Source organism: Gambusia affinis, linkage group LG20, assembly GCF_019740435.1.
Source record: "Gambusia affinis linkage group LG20, SWU_Gaff_1.0, whole genome shotgun sequence".
NCBI classification, from domain to species: domain Eukaryota; kingdom Metazoa; phylum Chordata; class Actinopteri; order Cyprinodontiformes; family Poeciliidae; genus Gambusia; species Gambusia affinis.
The window spans coordinates 14758721-14775535 of record NC_057887.1 but is presented as its reverse complement, the minus strand read 5'-3'; the positions used below and the strand labels follow the sequence as shown (position 1 = coordinate 14775535).

Here is a 16815-nt window from a genome sequence, read left to right as displayed (position 1 = left end):
ATTAATTCATGTCCAGGCAGTCCTCTGATATTATAATATACTCAGTGAATCCAAACAACTAAAAACATTCATAACTATCGAGGCCAATTCTTTTTTACTTATTTTCTCCCACTTGAATCTCACTGTAACAACATATTGTGTAGAGTAGTCTTCAAATTGTAAGGAAAGAGAATAAATGAACACAAAATATAAAATGACATGTCAGTTTATATCAGATACATCATCCAATCTGCTGATAATATATCGTGTGTCAAGTAATTCGTCGCTGTTTGGAAACCACTTTATTGGTGCTGAAGCGCCTTTTCATGTCTGTCTAGTTGTACAATCTATGTTATTTTTCATTCTTGTGACGCGCTGTTAGAAAAGTGCCTAAAGATCGTATCTAAAATAGATTAAGTCAAGTTTCTCAGAAGAGTAAATTTATGCCAATTTACTGTTACATTGTCCGATATCTGCTTTATTAATCTATGAAAATTGATCCAATGCATCTACATAGTACTCTACAATCATTTTCTTATATATTTTTATATTTGAACCCAATTTAAACATATTAATTACTGGGTTTGAGCTGAAAATATGTGCAAATATGTGAAAATGCTATAAAATAAATGAAAGGCATTGGTCTCTAAAAAATGGAATTAAATCCTGATGAGTGCGGTTTTGTCTTTCTTAAATGTTTGTAAAAGTTTCAGTGTGTCTTTACCCGGATGGGGAGGTCGATATCGAAGCCCCCAGAGGTGCTGCGGTACTCGGTGGGATAGATGAGGGACAGCGAGCGGAGTGTGTGCTCCAGCAAACTGCAAGCAAGTGTGTAGGCCTGCTTACAGCGAAGATGCACACACACGCGCAGGATGCGCTCCAGCTCCCCTTGGTATTTTAGCAGCTGTTCGCCATCCACACGGATTACCTAAATACAACACAAACGCACACACATATAACTGAGAACATTCAATTCATTGGAGAGCTGCGCCTTAAATTTTGAGGATCTTCGGTAAATCACAGCGTCTGGCTCACTCAGCCTTGCGTTGAGCTCCCAGGAGTAATAAAAAAGCTTGAAAGAGTGTCAATATGTTCTGGTTAACGACAAAGTGCTCTGATATTTATGACCTTGAACGGTGCACACTGTAAGAAATGTCTTTTGGTTAGTGTTTTACCTCTCGCAATATCCTTTCTATAATTCTGGAGCAAATGTTTCTCGCTTTTTCTCCGAAAAAAATGCTAATTGGTGCCAAGCATCTGTTCTCTTGTCGTTTTGAGAATGAATACAAATTCCGGACGTGGTGCAGATGACAATAAGTGATCGTCTGAATGTTTTTTAAAGCTTTAAGGTGCTTCAGTAGTATATCCTCTCACCTCTGAGAGCAGCTGGAGATTCCACAACAGCTCCTTATCCAGCTCATCTTCGTTCTGCAACTCCACATCTACACACAAACACATTAACCCACAGAAATCATTATTTATTTCCCTCAAATACTTTATGTCTTATGCTGAATTTGGACCAAAGTGATGTATCACATTATTCCAGTTGACATTTGACGTAAACTCTTAATGTCCCTTGAAAATGTATTTTAATTAACAGCTTTCACTTAAAAAAAATCACATCAAAAATAAATAACACTTGTTAGCAGAGGCAAGAATAAGACTGTAAAAATGATTGTGGTTATGATTACATGTGCCGCAGCACAGAGTACACCAGGCTGCCTTCGTGCATGAAAAATAACTTGTGATATTTTCTCTGGGTAGGTCACCTAAGAGTTTAATGTTCTTAAAATCTATTTACTTTGCAAACTACTCCTTTAGGGGAGGTGCTGAAGGCTCAGATGATGGCTAATTTTATAACTTTTTGAGGTTACAGTGATCAGAAATTTGAAGAAGGAGCAAGGACTGAAGATTTATCTTCAGCTTTCATGCATAATTGAAAGGACCTGCTGAATAAACCTATTTTTAGTTCATTTGAGGCCTCAAATAGTCTTGTGAGCAGCGTCACGTCGTGTCTACACACAGATCTGTTCTACACGGTGTGGTACTGACTGTCAGTAATGAGCGAGATGATGTTGCAGCAGTGAGGGACGAACAGACGGAGAGACTCAGCAGGATGACACTGCAAACACACAAAAACATGCAAAAAGCACCCAAACATACAAAAGCACACACACACAATTAGGCACACATTCACACAGGAAAAAAAGAACAGAAGCAGTGAAAATGAGCATTGCAAAGTATTCTGCAACATGCATAGCCTTAGGAAGGTTTACTAACGTCTTTTTGGTTTCTGCACAATAACGCAGACACAAAGGCAAATTGCATCACATGTATAAATAAAACAAGACAAAGTCAACGTTACCTTTGCTGCAGCCCTGCACATGTCGGCCACCATTCTGCCTGACACACACGTCTCAAAGATGCTGGAGGTGGCAAAGTTGTACAGCTTCTGCAACGCAACCTGATCAAAATGTAATATAGCATAAAATCAGATAATGCACTTCATTTGTATTAACTGTCTGTGCAAATGTTGTTGTTTTTTTCAGTTTTTGGTGTGAGCTATAATTTTTTACTGCATTATTAATGTAAAAAACTTAAAATTTCCATTTTTCTCTGTGTTTTTGTAATTATTATCATTAATTTAAACAGTCTTTACACATTATTGAGGACAGAATGTTCAGTCTGTCTCGTAAATCTGTGTGAATTAGTGGTACAGGCAGAATTTTTAGATTCTTTCCAAACTATTACCATTACACAAGGCCCAGTTTGGCAAGCTAGGCCAATTTAGTTCAATCTTACTAAATAGTAGCTCTAATTATAAATGACAAAATTAAAGTTTTGCCTCTTTCACAGTCCTCCTGAGGTTAAGAGAGAGGAAATCTACTGTTAAAGCTATGACCGAACCCGTACTAGTTTCAATATTCTTAACATAAAAATGCCAATATTTCACATTTTCCATGCTTCTTGAGACAACCTGACAATTTGATCAATACGCATTTTAGCCTAAAACACAACACTAATTGCATTCTTGTTTATTCTTGTTAAGAATTTTTTTTATGACATCTAGTCACATACAGTGTTTTTACACATTAAAATACCATAATTTACTCAAATCTGAATTTGTTTCTCATAATTTCTCACAAAACAGTCTTTCCAGTATAAAACAATTACTATAAGGTTGCTTTTAAAGTTGTAACATTGTACAACCTACATATTCAACAAATCAGGGAATAATCTAGATCTTAAATTGAGCTTCAGATTGACAGTGACAAACTACTTACTACTGACCCACTACTTAGATCAACTCTTTTTGTCAGAATCTGTAATGCTAAATATATGTTATCTAAATTGAATGCTTTTTTCTGCTTCTATGAATACAATATGCTTTGTAAACAATATATTAGCTTTAAATCTAAACGTGGATTGGCTTAGATCTCAAATAAGCACTGAAATCACTATTTTGAGTATGCATTCACTTTTTTTTATCAGTCAGTAAATCAAAACCCAAAATATGAATAGTTAGAAAAATATAAATTGAGTGCAAAAGTGCAATGTTTTGTATTTTGATTTCTATATTTTTTACAAAAATAAATAAAGTTTTGAAAGTTTTCTCTCTTCTTTTTGCACAACCAGTTCATTCTGGACTGAATTTTTTACATCCAATGGATGTTTGTGCAACTAATGTCTAATAAAAACTAGGCATAATTATTTGGAAAAAAAAAACTGACAGGAAACTGTTTTTAGAGCACTTCTCACAATGGTAGGGTGTCTGGGTTAATCCTTCATAACACCAGGTGTTAGCTGGTAAATAATGTAGAGTTTATATGACACATTTTACCACCTAAACTAAGTCTTTAATGTTTTTTTTAATTGTCAAATCAAGCAAGAAGAACTCACAAAACAACAGAAACTGAAATCTCATATTCATGAAAGATGTCATCAGTCAAAGTAAGAAGCTTACTTTCAAGAATCTGAACCTGAAAAAGACATTCTTAAAGGTCACATCACACTGAAGGCTTGTTATCTTTGAGACATGTGTGTATCAGTGACAGAGTGTATTTCTGCACTACCTTGTAGATTTCTGTGGAGCACTGTGTTAGGATCGTACTAACGGTGGAAGACAATCCCAGCTCCACCAGGCTCTCCAAATGAGTCTGGGTATCCGTCTCCGTCTCGTCTCTCGTCTGCTCCAGAGTGCTGCTGTCTATGAGAGCAAAACATCTGTGCACGCCCACACACACACACACACGCAAACACACGCCAACACAAACTTAAAATGCTCGTCTGATGAAAATGTCAACAACGATATGATAAAAAAAAAAAAAGAAAAACAGATACACATACACACACAAAAAGGCTTTTTTACTCCAGAGGCAGGGAGTCTAGTGCATTTCAAACAGAGACACATCCGTATTCTGACGATGACAACAAAGCTCCACAGAGTGACAGGCTGACTTGCTAATTTATCTCTACCTGTCCAGGAACTGCAGCACGAAGTCTTCAAAGCCGGCTGAGGCAAAGCAGAGATCTTTTTCAATCTGCAGGGAAGAAAGGTAATGTGTTTCTGTAATATCTCTATGATTTGTTTTTCTATGGCTTAATTGAGGAAAAAAGCTGTTAGACTACTCGGGAAATACACTTTACGGAAGTGAGCCTCAAAGGGAAAGCTCTTGATCAGCATGGTAATCATCTTTAGATAATTACTACAAGGATAAAACTGTGATTAGAAAAAAATCTGAATTGCATTTTCGCTGCAGGGTTGCCAAGATGTCACTTTCAGATTGGGTGAGATTTTTTCAGAAAGACTCCCTGCCCATCTATGCTGAGAGTCCCCTCCGTTCCCCTGGATGCCATCTCAGAGGAGACCCACTACGAGACCCTGCACAAGCTAGAGGGATTAAACATCCCAGCCAACCGCAGCGATCATCCCTTAAATATGAAAATAAGTAGTTCGGCACGAATGCTGGAAGGAAACCCACAATGCTGGTTTGTGTCCCCATGCTGGAGAAAAATGACCAACATGGTGTTTTCACGCTTTGATTTTTGTACCGACTGAGAAAAACAACAACAGATAAGCAGATAATTAGCGCCGTGTAGGGGTGGATTTTGTCGTCTGTTGTTGTTTTTGCTGCATTTAGAGTCAGATAGTCTGAAACGCTGTTTTCCGGGCTTTATGCTAAGCTGAGCTGACATCTGAATGTTTATGGTGGGAACATTAAAGTGATGCAAGTTTTCCTTCTAACTGTCAGAAAGACAGGAAGCACATTCGCTAACCTGTGTCAAATTACCCAACAAATAAAAAGGACTTCAAATTGACTTCATCTGTCCTACCTGTTAGAGACGTGAAAGGATAATGAATTACAACGACAGATGCACAACAGCCTTGCAAATACTGTAACTATGTTTTGAACAATAAGTTTAGTTTCAATCTTTATTTTTTACATATAATAAGCTCATTAAACAACACTAATTCTGAATAAAATAATAGTGGAAAACAAAGTTTTTTTTCTGCTTTCTGTCAAAGTGCAGCATGCTTTAACTTTCAGAAAGTAAATACAATTATTTTTCTGTCTCCAGGCAAAAAGGTTTCAGTGCCCTTTTTAGTAACCACTCACTTGTTTAGATTTGAGACACTATGCTTTAGAGAAAACCTCTTGGCGCCCATGATGTATGGAGTCTTCACATTTACAAATTATTTGTCTTGTATCTTAAAAGTCAGCACGTTTGTTGTCCTGTTTGTGTTTTGTCTGCAGGGATGTTTGAAATCTGTTCTGGTTTTACCTCGGTGAGATCCGTCTGTCGAAAAGGAGCAGATGAGCAGTCCACTAAAGGCACCAAGGTGGTGAAGGTGGTGATGAACTGGAACGTTATCTGGACAGAGATCCACAACAGATCAATTTACATCATCTGACATGATCGCGGCAGGCGTTAAATAATGTGCCAGGTAAGATTTTTCAAATCTTTTCATTGGGTCTGCTGCGATGATTAATACAGCGTGGAGAAAACGGGAGCAGGAGACGAGGGAAGCAATCCATTTTACTATTCGAGCAGACAACCAAGACACATTAATTACGACTTCTTCAAACTGAGGTATTCATTCCACTTTCTGGACTAATTAATAGGACAGACCTGAGTTTACAAGAAAGGAACTCAATCAGCAAGAGCTCTATTGTCATCCCGTCTCATAATTTTTCTTCATTACGTATCGACACATTCATTACTCACCATGCACTTGCTGAAGTCGTTGGGGTCCACACCCGGGAGAGAGCCCATGAGCAATGGGAGCACGTGAGCGCGGCCCTCTGGGTAGCGGTTGTCAGGGGAAACGAGGCTGCGCGCCATGCCGATCATGCAGCTGAGTGTGGCGGTGAGGGTGTGTGGCTCCGTCAGGGTCTCCATCGCTGCATAGGTCCTGTTTTACACACACCATTTAATTACTGCTTGCATTTCGAAGTCACAAGAGTCCTTTCTTCTGTCACGTCTCAAATAAGCCTCCATTAATGTACTTTAAAATTTTCACAAAAGTGAAGACGGATCTCACTTTTCAAGTACTGGTGGTATGACGAGTTGTGGTGTGAGGAGAGCCAGGTTCTGGAGAGCATAGGCTGCATCTGTGCTGCCGGTTTTGCTGCAGATCACCAGGAGAGGGCAGAGGGAAACACAGCAGAGTTACAGCATGAACGATACACACACACATACACACACACACCAGGAGACAGATAATCACTGATGAGCTGTCCTTGTCCAGATTAGGCGCATTGTGACTGAGGCCAAGTGCACGCAATGACTCACTAATGAGACACAGCTCTCAGATGACTGCATGTGTGTTTACTGGTTGTTTACCTGTTCATGCTCCAGTGACCTGCTCACGACATTAAAGCGCAAGGCATAATAGAATCGCTTTAATCTTTAAGTCTCGAGATTTGCAGATTCCAGGTATGAAAGATTTGACCTACTAATCAGCAGTGAGCAGTTTTTGGCATTTAAAAAGGAGAGAGTGCTGATTAGTGGAAATGGCTGGGATTGAATATCTGAATCAAAGCTGTAGCTAAAAAAAAAAAAAAAAAAAAAATCTAATCCCTGAATGTCGACCAAGAAGACCACCAACTGGCTCAGACAATGCAGCAGAGTGCTCACACCTCCTCCCACAGAGACACCTACATCTCTATAAGTATCTGCAGGAGCACAAATTTATTCTGTCACCATTCCCGCCTAAATCTGGCAAAGGCTGTTAGATTTTAAATGTCAGCAAGCAATCTATGGTTCCGGTCAAAAGTTTAAATACACTCGTTATGCGTTTGAATTTATTCTGGGGTTCCTCTCATCCACACAGCTTCATAACTAAACATAGCTGCTCAAATATAAACATACAGCCCCACTAATAGTTGGCCAAATGTCAGTTAGTAAATTGTGTGATTTAAAACACAACACACTTTTTGTAGCTTTCAACAAAGTCTGGACACACCAGTCACTTGACATTTGACCTTTGTTCTTCTCAGAGATTAATTTGAATCGTTTGGTTTCTTTGAACAGACTTGGCTTTTGAGCCTAGTCCATGCCTGGCACTAAATGTTTTTCTTCTTTGTCCATTTCCAAACTGTTTTTAACGTAGTTTAGGTTCCAACAACCAAGCTGCTGAATAACTATGCAATATGTCTGTCTTCATTATTCCTCCAATGCATAAGTAACACTGGCATCAAAGTGGGCCCGCAGCATGACAGAGACTCCACTATCTATGAGAGTGGCTATAGCCCTCTGAGATTTGAAAACAGTAACTGTACTTGTGGTTGCACTTGTAGCCATATCTTAAGCTTTGTCTCATCTGACCATAAGACTTTTCTCCAGAAGGCACTTCTCCATTCTTCCAGCAGAAGAGAAACCAAACTGTAGCTATTACATTTGGACCAAAAGAGGAACAATCAAGAGTCAGGGTACAGTTTCAGTTACTATAGCTAGAAATCTGGGTTTAGTGATGGATTCAGAGCTCAAACTTAAGAGTCACATAAAGGCAGTTGCAGTCAGTCTTCTACCACTCATTCATGTGTTTAAATTTAGTTGCATTGATTACTGCAACAGTGTCTTCACAAGTTTGCCTGAAACAATAATCAGACAGCTGCAACTGATCAAGAACAGAGCTGCTGGTGTTCTGACTAAAACCAGGAAGTTAGAGCATCCCAGTTATAAAGTCCCTACTCTGGCTCTATGTAGCTCAGAGAATAGACTTTAAAATACTTTCGTTAGTTTATAAATCACTGAAAGGCTTAGCACCAAAATACATTAAAAACCTTCCAGACCATTCAGGTCCTCTAGGTCAAGTTTGCTCTGAATACCCAGAACCAAAACCAAACATGGAGAACCACCATTCAGCTTCTATGCACCACAAATCTGGAACAAACATCCAGAAAACTAGGAAACATCTGAAACACTGAGTTCCTTTAAATCAAATTTCTATATAATGGGGAAACTAGACTGATGATTTTGATGATGACATTTGAGTAACTTTTATTATTGACTGTGGTGAAAAGCACTTTGAACTGCCTTTGAACAGAAACACCTTGACTTGACATGTGGGCAGCTGCAAATTGTACTTGAGCTTAAAGGCGTCAATTTCGAAGCAGGAGGCTTATTTCTTGCCTCACTATGACACTGACGTTCCAGCAGCTTCCAGTTCGCTAAGTCATGACTTGCTCTTGATTATTATTTCCTCTCATCTGAGTGTGACAGTTTACCCTTGAGAGTTGAACTGGGACACAACTGGGTGTTCCTACATGACAGTGATCATAAACACACATCAAAACTAATTTTGGAATGGAGAAAGCAGGCAAACATTAAGCTTCTGGATTGTCCCCAACATTAACATGAATGGAAATTTGTGGATGATGCTTAAAAGCAGAGTTTGTGGCTGGAAATGAACTCAATTCAGCCATAAAAACTGGCCATCCAGCCAGAAATATATCAGACCTTTTTTGATGGCTGGTGTGTCTATAAATTTGCACATGTAATTTATCCCTGTGTGTGAATCACAGAAACTTCTCAATAACATGAAATATGTGCATCCAGTTCCAATTTTCAGTGTATCCGTAGGTTTCAGTGGGCCAAATTTAAGACTTTTTAGCACTTTTTAAATAGTAGCTTGAATGAAATTTAAGACATATGAACTACAATATATGGGAAGATTGGAGTATCCTACTGGCTCATACAAGTTGGCAACAGAAGTGAGCCAATGGCAAACACAGACATCATCCAGCCAACTGGTGATACATTTACACTTATCCAGGACAGACTCAAAAAAAGGTAGATAGCAAGGATATATTAGCAGCTACGGTAGTTTCCAACCACCTTGATTCACAAAATGCCGTGAAGATGTCTACATGCAACTTAAACTTTTGCCTGACAGAAGCAATAAAAACTACATACAAGATTGAATCGTCTTGCCACCACAAAATTTAAAACCTGTGATTATTGTATTTAAGGTCAACTTATATTATTAATTTCAAACATTTTAAGGCCTAAATTCAGATACATGAATTTAGGTCTTTCCAACGATGCGCAGGCACCCTGGCTTTAAAAATCATCAAGGTTGTTTGCACCGTGGTGGTGCAGGGGGTTAGCACGCCCCACATTTGGAGGCCTTAGTTCTCGACGCGGATGTCGCGGGTTCGACTCCCGGTCCGGGCGACCTTTGCCGCATGTCTTCCCCCCCTCTCCTCGCCTTCCTTCCTGTCTGCCTACTGTCGCAAAAATACGAGCCACTAGCGCCGCAAAAACTCTTCGGAAAAAAAAATAAATAAATAAAATAAGGTTGTTTGCACCAGAGAATAAAACTATTCCAATAAACCATTAAAGGCTCCAAAATAATATAACATTAATGGCCATCAGAGGCATACTGCTGAGAATTGTAGATTTAATTAACTGAATAACCTTTTATTAAACTGAACTTCATCAGTAAAACTTTGTTTATATCCCTTGGAGGTTTTTTTAATTACAAAATAAATGCTAAAGCTGGTATAACAAAAGGCTTATGAGTTTAAATTTCTGTGTGCAGGATGCATTTGTGGTTTTTATCCTGACACTCCAGCTTTTCTCCCAAATATCAAAAATATGTCTGTTAGGTTGATCTGCCTCTTTCATGCTGTACAGCATGTCTCTAAGTTGCATCGTCATAGATTGGTGACCTCTCAAGGTTATAGCCCTCCTCTTGCCTGATGACTCCTAGCAATATGCACCAGCCAGGTTGTTGCCATTTATGTTCATGCCATAAACTTCTAAAGATGCACGGCGCCATTTTCAAGCCCTGAGGGACTCGGTGGCAGAAATCCAGAGTCCCAGAAGTGTGTTATTAGGAATGCCAAAGTGCATTTAAAAAAACGGTCTGAAGTCATTTTGTGATTTGTTTAGGCTAATTGCTTCCAGATATGTCTCACACAACTAAATATCATTGATTTGATTTTAGTAATTTAAAAGATGAAATGTCTATTACATAGATTAATTACAGATTCAAATCAAAGTTTTTAGAGCTAATAAAACACCCAAAATTGAATCTTTGAAAATCTGTAAAATACAAAAAAATTGTTTGTTTGTTCATAAATGTAAAACTGTAAAGTATGTCCTGGTGGTATGCAGTACAGCACTAATTGGTCATAATTAGTCAAAGCTCCCTTTGCACAAATGACATACAGCATGAAGGCAATCAAACTCTTGCTTCATAAACCTTGCAAAGTTGTTGTTATCCCTGCTACTTGTGCTCATTTTTCTAGAATACATTTTTCTTCCAGTAAACCTTCTGAAAATATGCTTAGCTAAAACACTCCAGCTGATAACGTTTTAAGGATGACCATCTGTAGCTTGCTCTCCTTTTTTATTAATCCATTATTATCAAATTAATGTGAAAAACATTGGCCTGTGTTGGTCAGCGTTATATTTCAGTTTTATTTAAAATAGACCTTTCAAGATATTCATATTTAGTGAGTTGCTTATGCAGTTGATAAATAGAAGGCAGTACCTGAACATGGCCAAGAGGGCGGCGCCAGTGAGGCTGCGGGTGAACTCTTGCAGGTCTGCATCTGTCAGTTTTTGACACTCGGGCACCAGAGTGATCCAGCTGGATCCAGCGTAGCGTTCCCGATGCACGCGGCGTACAACGCTAGCTGGCAGTCGCTGCAGCAGCCTCATCAATCGAGACTAAAACAAATCACACATTTCTGTAATAAACACCTCAAGGATTTAATTGATTCCCTCATTCAAAATATGGATGGAAAAGTATACGAGTGAGAGGACGAAGAAACTGACCTGCCAGCGACCATGGTTGGAGGGGTGGAAGAAGGAGGCAATGCTGTTGAAGAGGCAGGTCAGTTCTTTCTGTGCAGGATTTCCTGGTCCGCCCTGCAGAGAAATGAGCATTGATGGGCAATTAAGCAGCCGCAGTTCAATATTTTGACACAATTTTTGTCAAAATCTTCACTAGTGTCTACCAGCAGTGCCGTGATCCATAAAACTAAGTATCCAATGTCGTAGGAGTTGATGAGATATCTCGGTGCCACCATCTGACTGACCCCAACTGGAAGGTTTAAACTTCGCAAGATTCTTGTAAAGATCTGCACACACAAAACAACAGAGTTTCCCTTTCCACTCACAGCGGCCCCTGGTAAAACACATTAACAGGAACACATGTATATCCACATAATTCTGCTAATGACTCACTGTGGGAATATAAGGAGTCCAGTCCACGTAGCCGATGTTATCATTGGCAAGCCGAGCAAACAGGTTCACTAGGTGCTACAAGACAACATCAGGAAAACAGTGACTGCCGAGTCTATAGCAAAATTCCCAGAAGTGAAGTTTGCCATTTCAAGAATTAAATATAGCCCCTGAAAAATTGGAGAGATGTTCAAGAGGGAGGGGAGGACGTGCGCTCAGCCAGGCCGCTGAGGGCCTGGAGGCTGGATAAAGGCAGAGCGGAGGCACAAATGGAAAATCTTATCTGCACGCTGAGTGGAAACCAGCAACAACACTTCAATCATCGCAATCAGGGAACAGAGAAGCCGTGTCATTCCAAATTACTCCATCCATCTTTGGGAAAATGGAAGCCGGGTTGATCCCTTGCTCAGTATATTTAAAACATTTTAAAAATCCGTTAGAGGTAAAAAAGTTTTGTTGCTTTCATGATAGCATAAATTTGCTCTGACATCAGGAATTCTCCTTCAAATCCAAAGGAACACGGTACCTTACTAACGTTTTCATACTCCACATTTTGTCACCCCAAAACAACAAATTTCACAGTGTCTTAGAAGAGGTAGAAGGAAAACGACATTTAGCTTTATTATTATTTATCATGCAAAAGATATGTGGTCCATTTGAACTTTACCTTCTTTGCTCTGATACCCCTGAATAAAATCCTGTGCATTGAATTGCATCAGCAAACCCATAAAGAACTGTTCAGAAAACATTGCACCCCACAAATTTTGGTTCTTTTATGAAAGACTGGATGAGAAAATCAATTGAAAAAAAAAGCCATAAGATGTCCTGCTTGCAGTTTGATACAAGTGGAATTGTGTGGTTTTCTAATATTAATACTGAACTTTTTGAACTGGATGCTAAGCCAAATTTGTGACAGAAATCTAACACCATAAAGTCTCATCCCTATGGCAAAACACGGTAGTGGCAGTATCATGCTGTGCACAGATGCTCTCTGCTGAATCTGATGGGGCTTGAACTGTTTTGTAAAGAAGAATGAGCAAACAATTTAGTCACTACATTCACCTCGTTAGACTTGCTTCAGCAAATGAAACAAATGGTTCTGCAAACAACTAGATTTTAGTGATTCAGGCTTGAAACTAAGAATATGAATGTTTTAAAGTTTGCATAGATTTGCATCCAAATCTACACAAACTGACCCGTTCATGTTTGTTCAAATTGCCGCATTTCCTCTGACAGTAATTAACTTTGCCCCTCCCCAGTGAGCTGCTGCTGGAGATTTCAAACTCTAACATTGTGAGTGGAGCCAGAAAACCCCCCCAAAACATCCAGTCCTCTTTAACACAAAGTAAACACAACTGCGCTGTTCAGAGGTACTTCCTTCATGAGGCAGACGTATGGGGAAAAACGAAATGCGCAACGATGCCAGATGCTAATTGCACAGACGCTACACTACAACACGGGTATTTGAGATCAACTTAAAAAAGGTCAGTAATGCTCCGGCATCTGCAACAGTGAGGTACCAAATCTCCTGGGTGACCCAAGCTAATGCTAAATGTTTAAATGTTAGCTTCACTGATGCGTGCTCTGTTGGTCTGCGCGCTCCTGTTGAGATGTGCTCCCCTGCTGTAAAGCACCGAATACCGCATCGCTCTCTTCCTCTGCAGTACAAGTTAATGCAGGAAAATGTTAATTAACTGACAGCTCAATCGGCTGCTAAATATCGAAGCAAACAAAAGCAACCTTCCCTCTTATTGGGCTGAGCACAAATACATGCAACACAGATTTAACTTTGCAAAAATTTTGAAAATCTTGAAACCCTATCATGTCATTCTACAATTCTGCACAGCTCTCTGTTAGTTCATCACTTAAAAGTGTATTTTTGTCGTTGACAAAATCAAAAAAAGAGTTCAAAGGGTATCAGTTCTTTTCCAAAGCTTTGCGTGTCTGTGTGTGTGTGTGCGTAGAGGACCTGAATCAATCTGAAGCTCTGCGAGTGTGTACTCACCCCTTCCCAGCTCGGCTGATTTTGCAACGACATCCACAGATTCATTAACTCATCAAACCACAACCTAAAAAACACAAACACACACTCAGAGAAATAACTTTTCAGATTAAAATTTAATGAGACACACCTGAGGGTGAATTCCTCTCATTTATCTGCAATTTCCCCTAAACATGAACTCATTTTCTCCTCTGTGTATTCTGGAGGAGGGAGAGCAACAAAATGAAAATGGAAAAAAAAGAGAGCATTAAAGATGATGTATTGTGGAAACTGTGCAGAAACTGCTTATGGATCCAAGAGTAAATCCAGACAAATCGCTTACAAAAAAACCCCCGTGGAACGTACTGAGAAGCCTTGAAAAGGCTTGACAGCTGGAATACCAAAACGATCACAGAATGAAGGGTAGGAGCAGAGATTTTTTTCCACAAAATGCAACACATTAGCAAAACAAAAACTGTTTCAATTTTAACTGCATCGGATTAAATCCTTCCAGAGCCTGATTATGCGGTTGCTAAAGTGCTGCATTTTAAAGCAACTCAGAAGCTTCAACTACATATTTTTCAGTTTCTGCAGGCAAATCTCTTGGTAAACTTTCGAAATCCTGCGAGCTAACTCTGGCTCAGGACGCTCAGTCCTCAACGTGTGATCCCGTTTCCAAACAGAACCATTCCGGCTGGTCCAACTCACTGGAAGCCCTGGCTGTGTTCCTCCGGGGGCATGATGGTGGGCAGAAAGAGCTCCATGTTGCTGATTGCTTTCTGCATGACCACGTCAAACACGCACAGCAGGGGGCGCCACTCATCCAGCATCTCCTTGGTTGAGGATGCTGGGAAATACCTGGGAGCAACAAAAACGTACATATTTATGTAATAACAACAGAGAAACTCCGGTAAGCATACACGCACAGAACAAATAAGGCTGTGGCCATAAATAAATGCGAACGTGCAAAGATACGAGTAAACACATTGATCTGGAGGACACAGCTCGAGTAAAGATCAAAGGAAAACATTCTTTGCTTTCACAGATTATATGATCAGAGAGAGGATGAGACTTACAGTCTGCAGCTTTTGATCAAAGCCTTCAATATGTGGTCCACTGAGCTGTAAGCAAACAAAGAGATGGATGAGCATGTGCTCTTCCTCTTATGTCACACACAAAAAAAAGACTTGTGCAAAAACTACAGAATATTCAGAATTTTAGTTCATAAAAAGTCACAAATGGGGAAATGGAGGATAATTAAACTCATAGTCATGTTTCTGGGAGGATGTTGGAATACCTGGAGAGAACCCACACACCCAGACGGAGAACGAGCAAACTCTATGTAGAAAAACCCCAAGCTGGGATTTGAACCTAGGACCTTTTCGCTGCAATGCAACAGCTGCTCCACTGTGCAACCCCTCTCTAAAATACAGTGCAAAAGAGTCGTTTTTTTTTTTTTTGGTGGTTTGTTTTTTTGCAGACTTTGAAAACAGTTGGTAGTGTTTTTGTTGAGATTGGATAATGGACCAACATAAATCAGAGTATAATTGTTACATAGCTCAGAGGAAAATGTTACATAGCTTTCAGTTTTTTTCCACAAATAAACAGCTACAAGTCTATTGGGAAATGTCTCTAACACCTTTGGGTGTCGCGTTACATTTTTATGTGGCCCTCCAGATAAAAATGGAGGGCCACATTTTTATCTGGCCTTGAAGGTCTTATTTCTTCAAAATAAGACCTTCAACAGTTTTACGCATAACTTTTATTTAATGAATCAAATCAACGTTTACTGCCAAATTACATTAATTAGTCCCTCAACTCTGTTGCGAGTGAAGAAATTACAACAAAATAAACAGACCTCTGCATTTTTTCACGCTCACGCATAATTGTAAGTTCATTGCAAATTTTCCACAAAAATTGTCAAAACCATCAAGTTTAAGTGACGTTAACTCCCACCTGCAGGTGGCAGTATTTTCCATACTCAACCTTGTTTTATGTCATCAAAATGACAAGTCACATTACAGAAGCAGAAATATTGCTAAATTACTTACAAATATTTCTGAATTAGTGATTTTGATTGCAAACAAATTGCTAAAACCAAGATATTAAATAATATTTAATTTTAAGAAGTACTTATCAAATGCAGACACAGCTGTTTATTAACATAAGGGGTTTTGGGAGTATGTTATAAATTGTGGCACAGCACAGCCAGCCCTTTGAGGACATTCATAATCTTGATGTGAATGTTCAAGGTGAAAATGAGCTTGACTCCCCTGATCTAGATCTAAAACTTTTAATCATGCTTCTAAGACGGTAGATCTAGCCCAGTGAGACCAGATGGAGAGTCTGTAGATAATTTTGCTGTCACTTCAGCGTGGCTTCAGTACAACTTTAAAATTAGTTTCTTCCTCGTTCTCTTCCACACAGGGCAGATTTGTCAAATTCTTGGCCAATACTTATCCTTTTTGAACTTTAGTGGGGTTTTTTTATAACTTATTAAAAATGTCTATAATAACTACATATTGTAATTTGGTTTTTATTATGTAAAACTGTTGATTTTCATTTTAGCTGTTTTTCTTTTTCTGTATTTGATTCACTACTTATTATGAATTTCCCATGTGTTTTCATGTCTGTCCATTTCCCTTTAACCTCTGTAAAGCACTTGTATGACACTCATCTGTATGAAAGTGCTCTACAGCTGGTTGAAAAATAACCATTTATCTAACTTTATTGCACAATTTTTTTCAAAACACAAGAGATTTGACAAAAAAAAACACAAAAAAACCCCAGTGTATATTTGGGTGGTTTGCAGCAGTGAGAGACTGATGCGATGTGAAGGTAAAGGTACATACTTTGGGAACCAGACGAGACCCAGGTGCTCCGTTTTGGAATAGATGAGTCTCTCGTACAGCTCGTAGAGGGGCCTCCATGGTAGCTGAAGGTCATCTCTTGACAGCAACTCCTTCTTCCTGTTTGGAAAAAACAAGTCAGACCTCAGCTGGCCCGCCTGTGTGCAAATGCTGGCAGGTTCTCAGATATTTAAAGCTGTGAAAAGCCTCCTGTTTGTGAAAATGTTGTGACGAGGTGGGACACTACAGGGTGTCCATCAGGGGAGAGTGAGTCATCCTTTCACAACACCACGGCTGCCAACTTAG

At 39.3% G+C, this 16815-nt stretch overlaps 2 protein-coding genes across 2 annotated transcripts in view; one reads left to right on the top strand and one right to left on the bottom strand.

Moving 5' to 3' along the window:
* The window catches only part of LOC122823803 (proteasome activator complex subunit 4B-like), a 46939-nt gene that overhangs the window by 25181 nt on the left and 4943 nt on the right, over window positions 1-16815 (bottom strand). Inside the window, exons 3-19 of the mRNA XM_044103807.1 lie at window positions 16513-16629; window positions 14737-14781; window positions 14369-14518; window positions 13685-13748; window positions 11683-11757; window positions 11454-11576; window positions 11272-11364; window positions 10985-11163; window positions 6524-6610; window positions 6208-6394; window positions 5764-5853; window positions 4456-4520; window positions 4053-4203; window positions 2345-2443; window positions 2032-2101; window positions 1354-1421; window positions 704-907 (exon numbers count right to left, since the gene is read on the bottom strand). Coding sequence (XP_043959742.1) covers window positions 704-907; window positions 1354-1421; window positions 2032-2101; window positions 2345-2443; window positions 4053-4203; window positions 4456-4520; window positions 5764-5853; window positions 6208-6394; window positions 6524-6610; window positions 10985-11163; window positions 11272-11364; window positions 11454-11576; window positions 11683-11757; window positions 13685-13748; window positions 14369-14518; window positions 14737-14781; window positions 16513-16629 — 1867 coding nt within the window. The remainder of the gene's footprint in view (window positions 1-703; window positions 908-1353; window positions 1422-2031; window positions 2102-2344; window positions 2444-4052; window positions 4204-4455; window positions 4521-5763; window positions 5854-6207; window positions 6395-6523; window positions 6611-10984; window positions 11164-11271; window positions 11365-11453; window positions 11577-11682; window positions 11758-13684; window positions 13749-14368; window positions 14519-14736; window positions 14782-16512; window positions 16630-16815) is intronic.
* Window positions 5858-16815, top strand: part of LOC122823802 (thrombospondin-2-like) — a 38244-nt gene continuing 27286 nt past the window's right edge. Inside the window, exon 1 of the mRNA XM_044103805.1 lies at window positions 5858-5926. The gene's annotated coding sequence lies outside the window, so the exon portion shown is untranslated. The remainder of the gene's footprint in view (window positions 5927-16815) is intronic.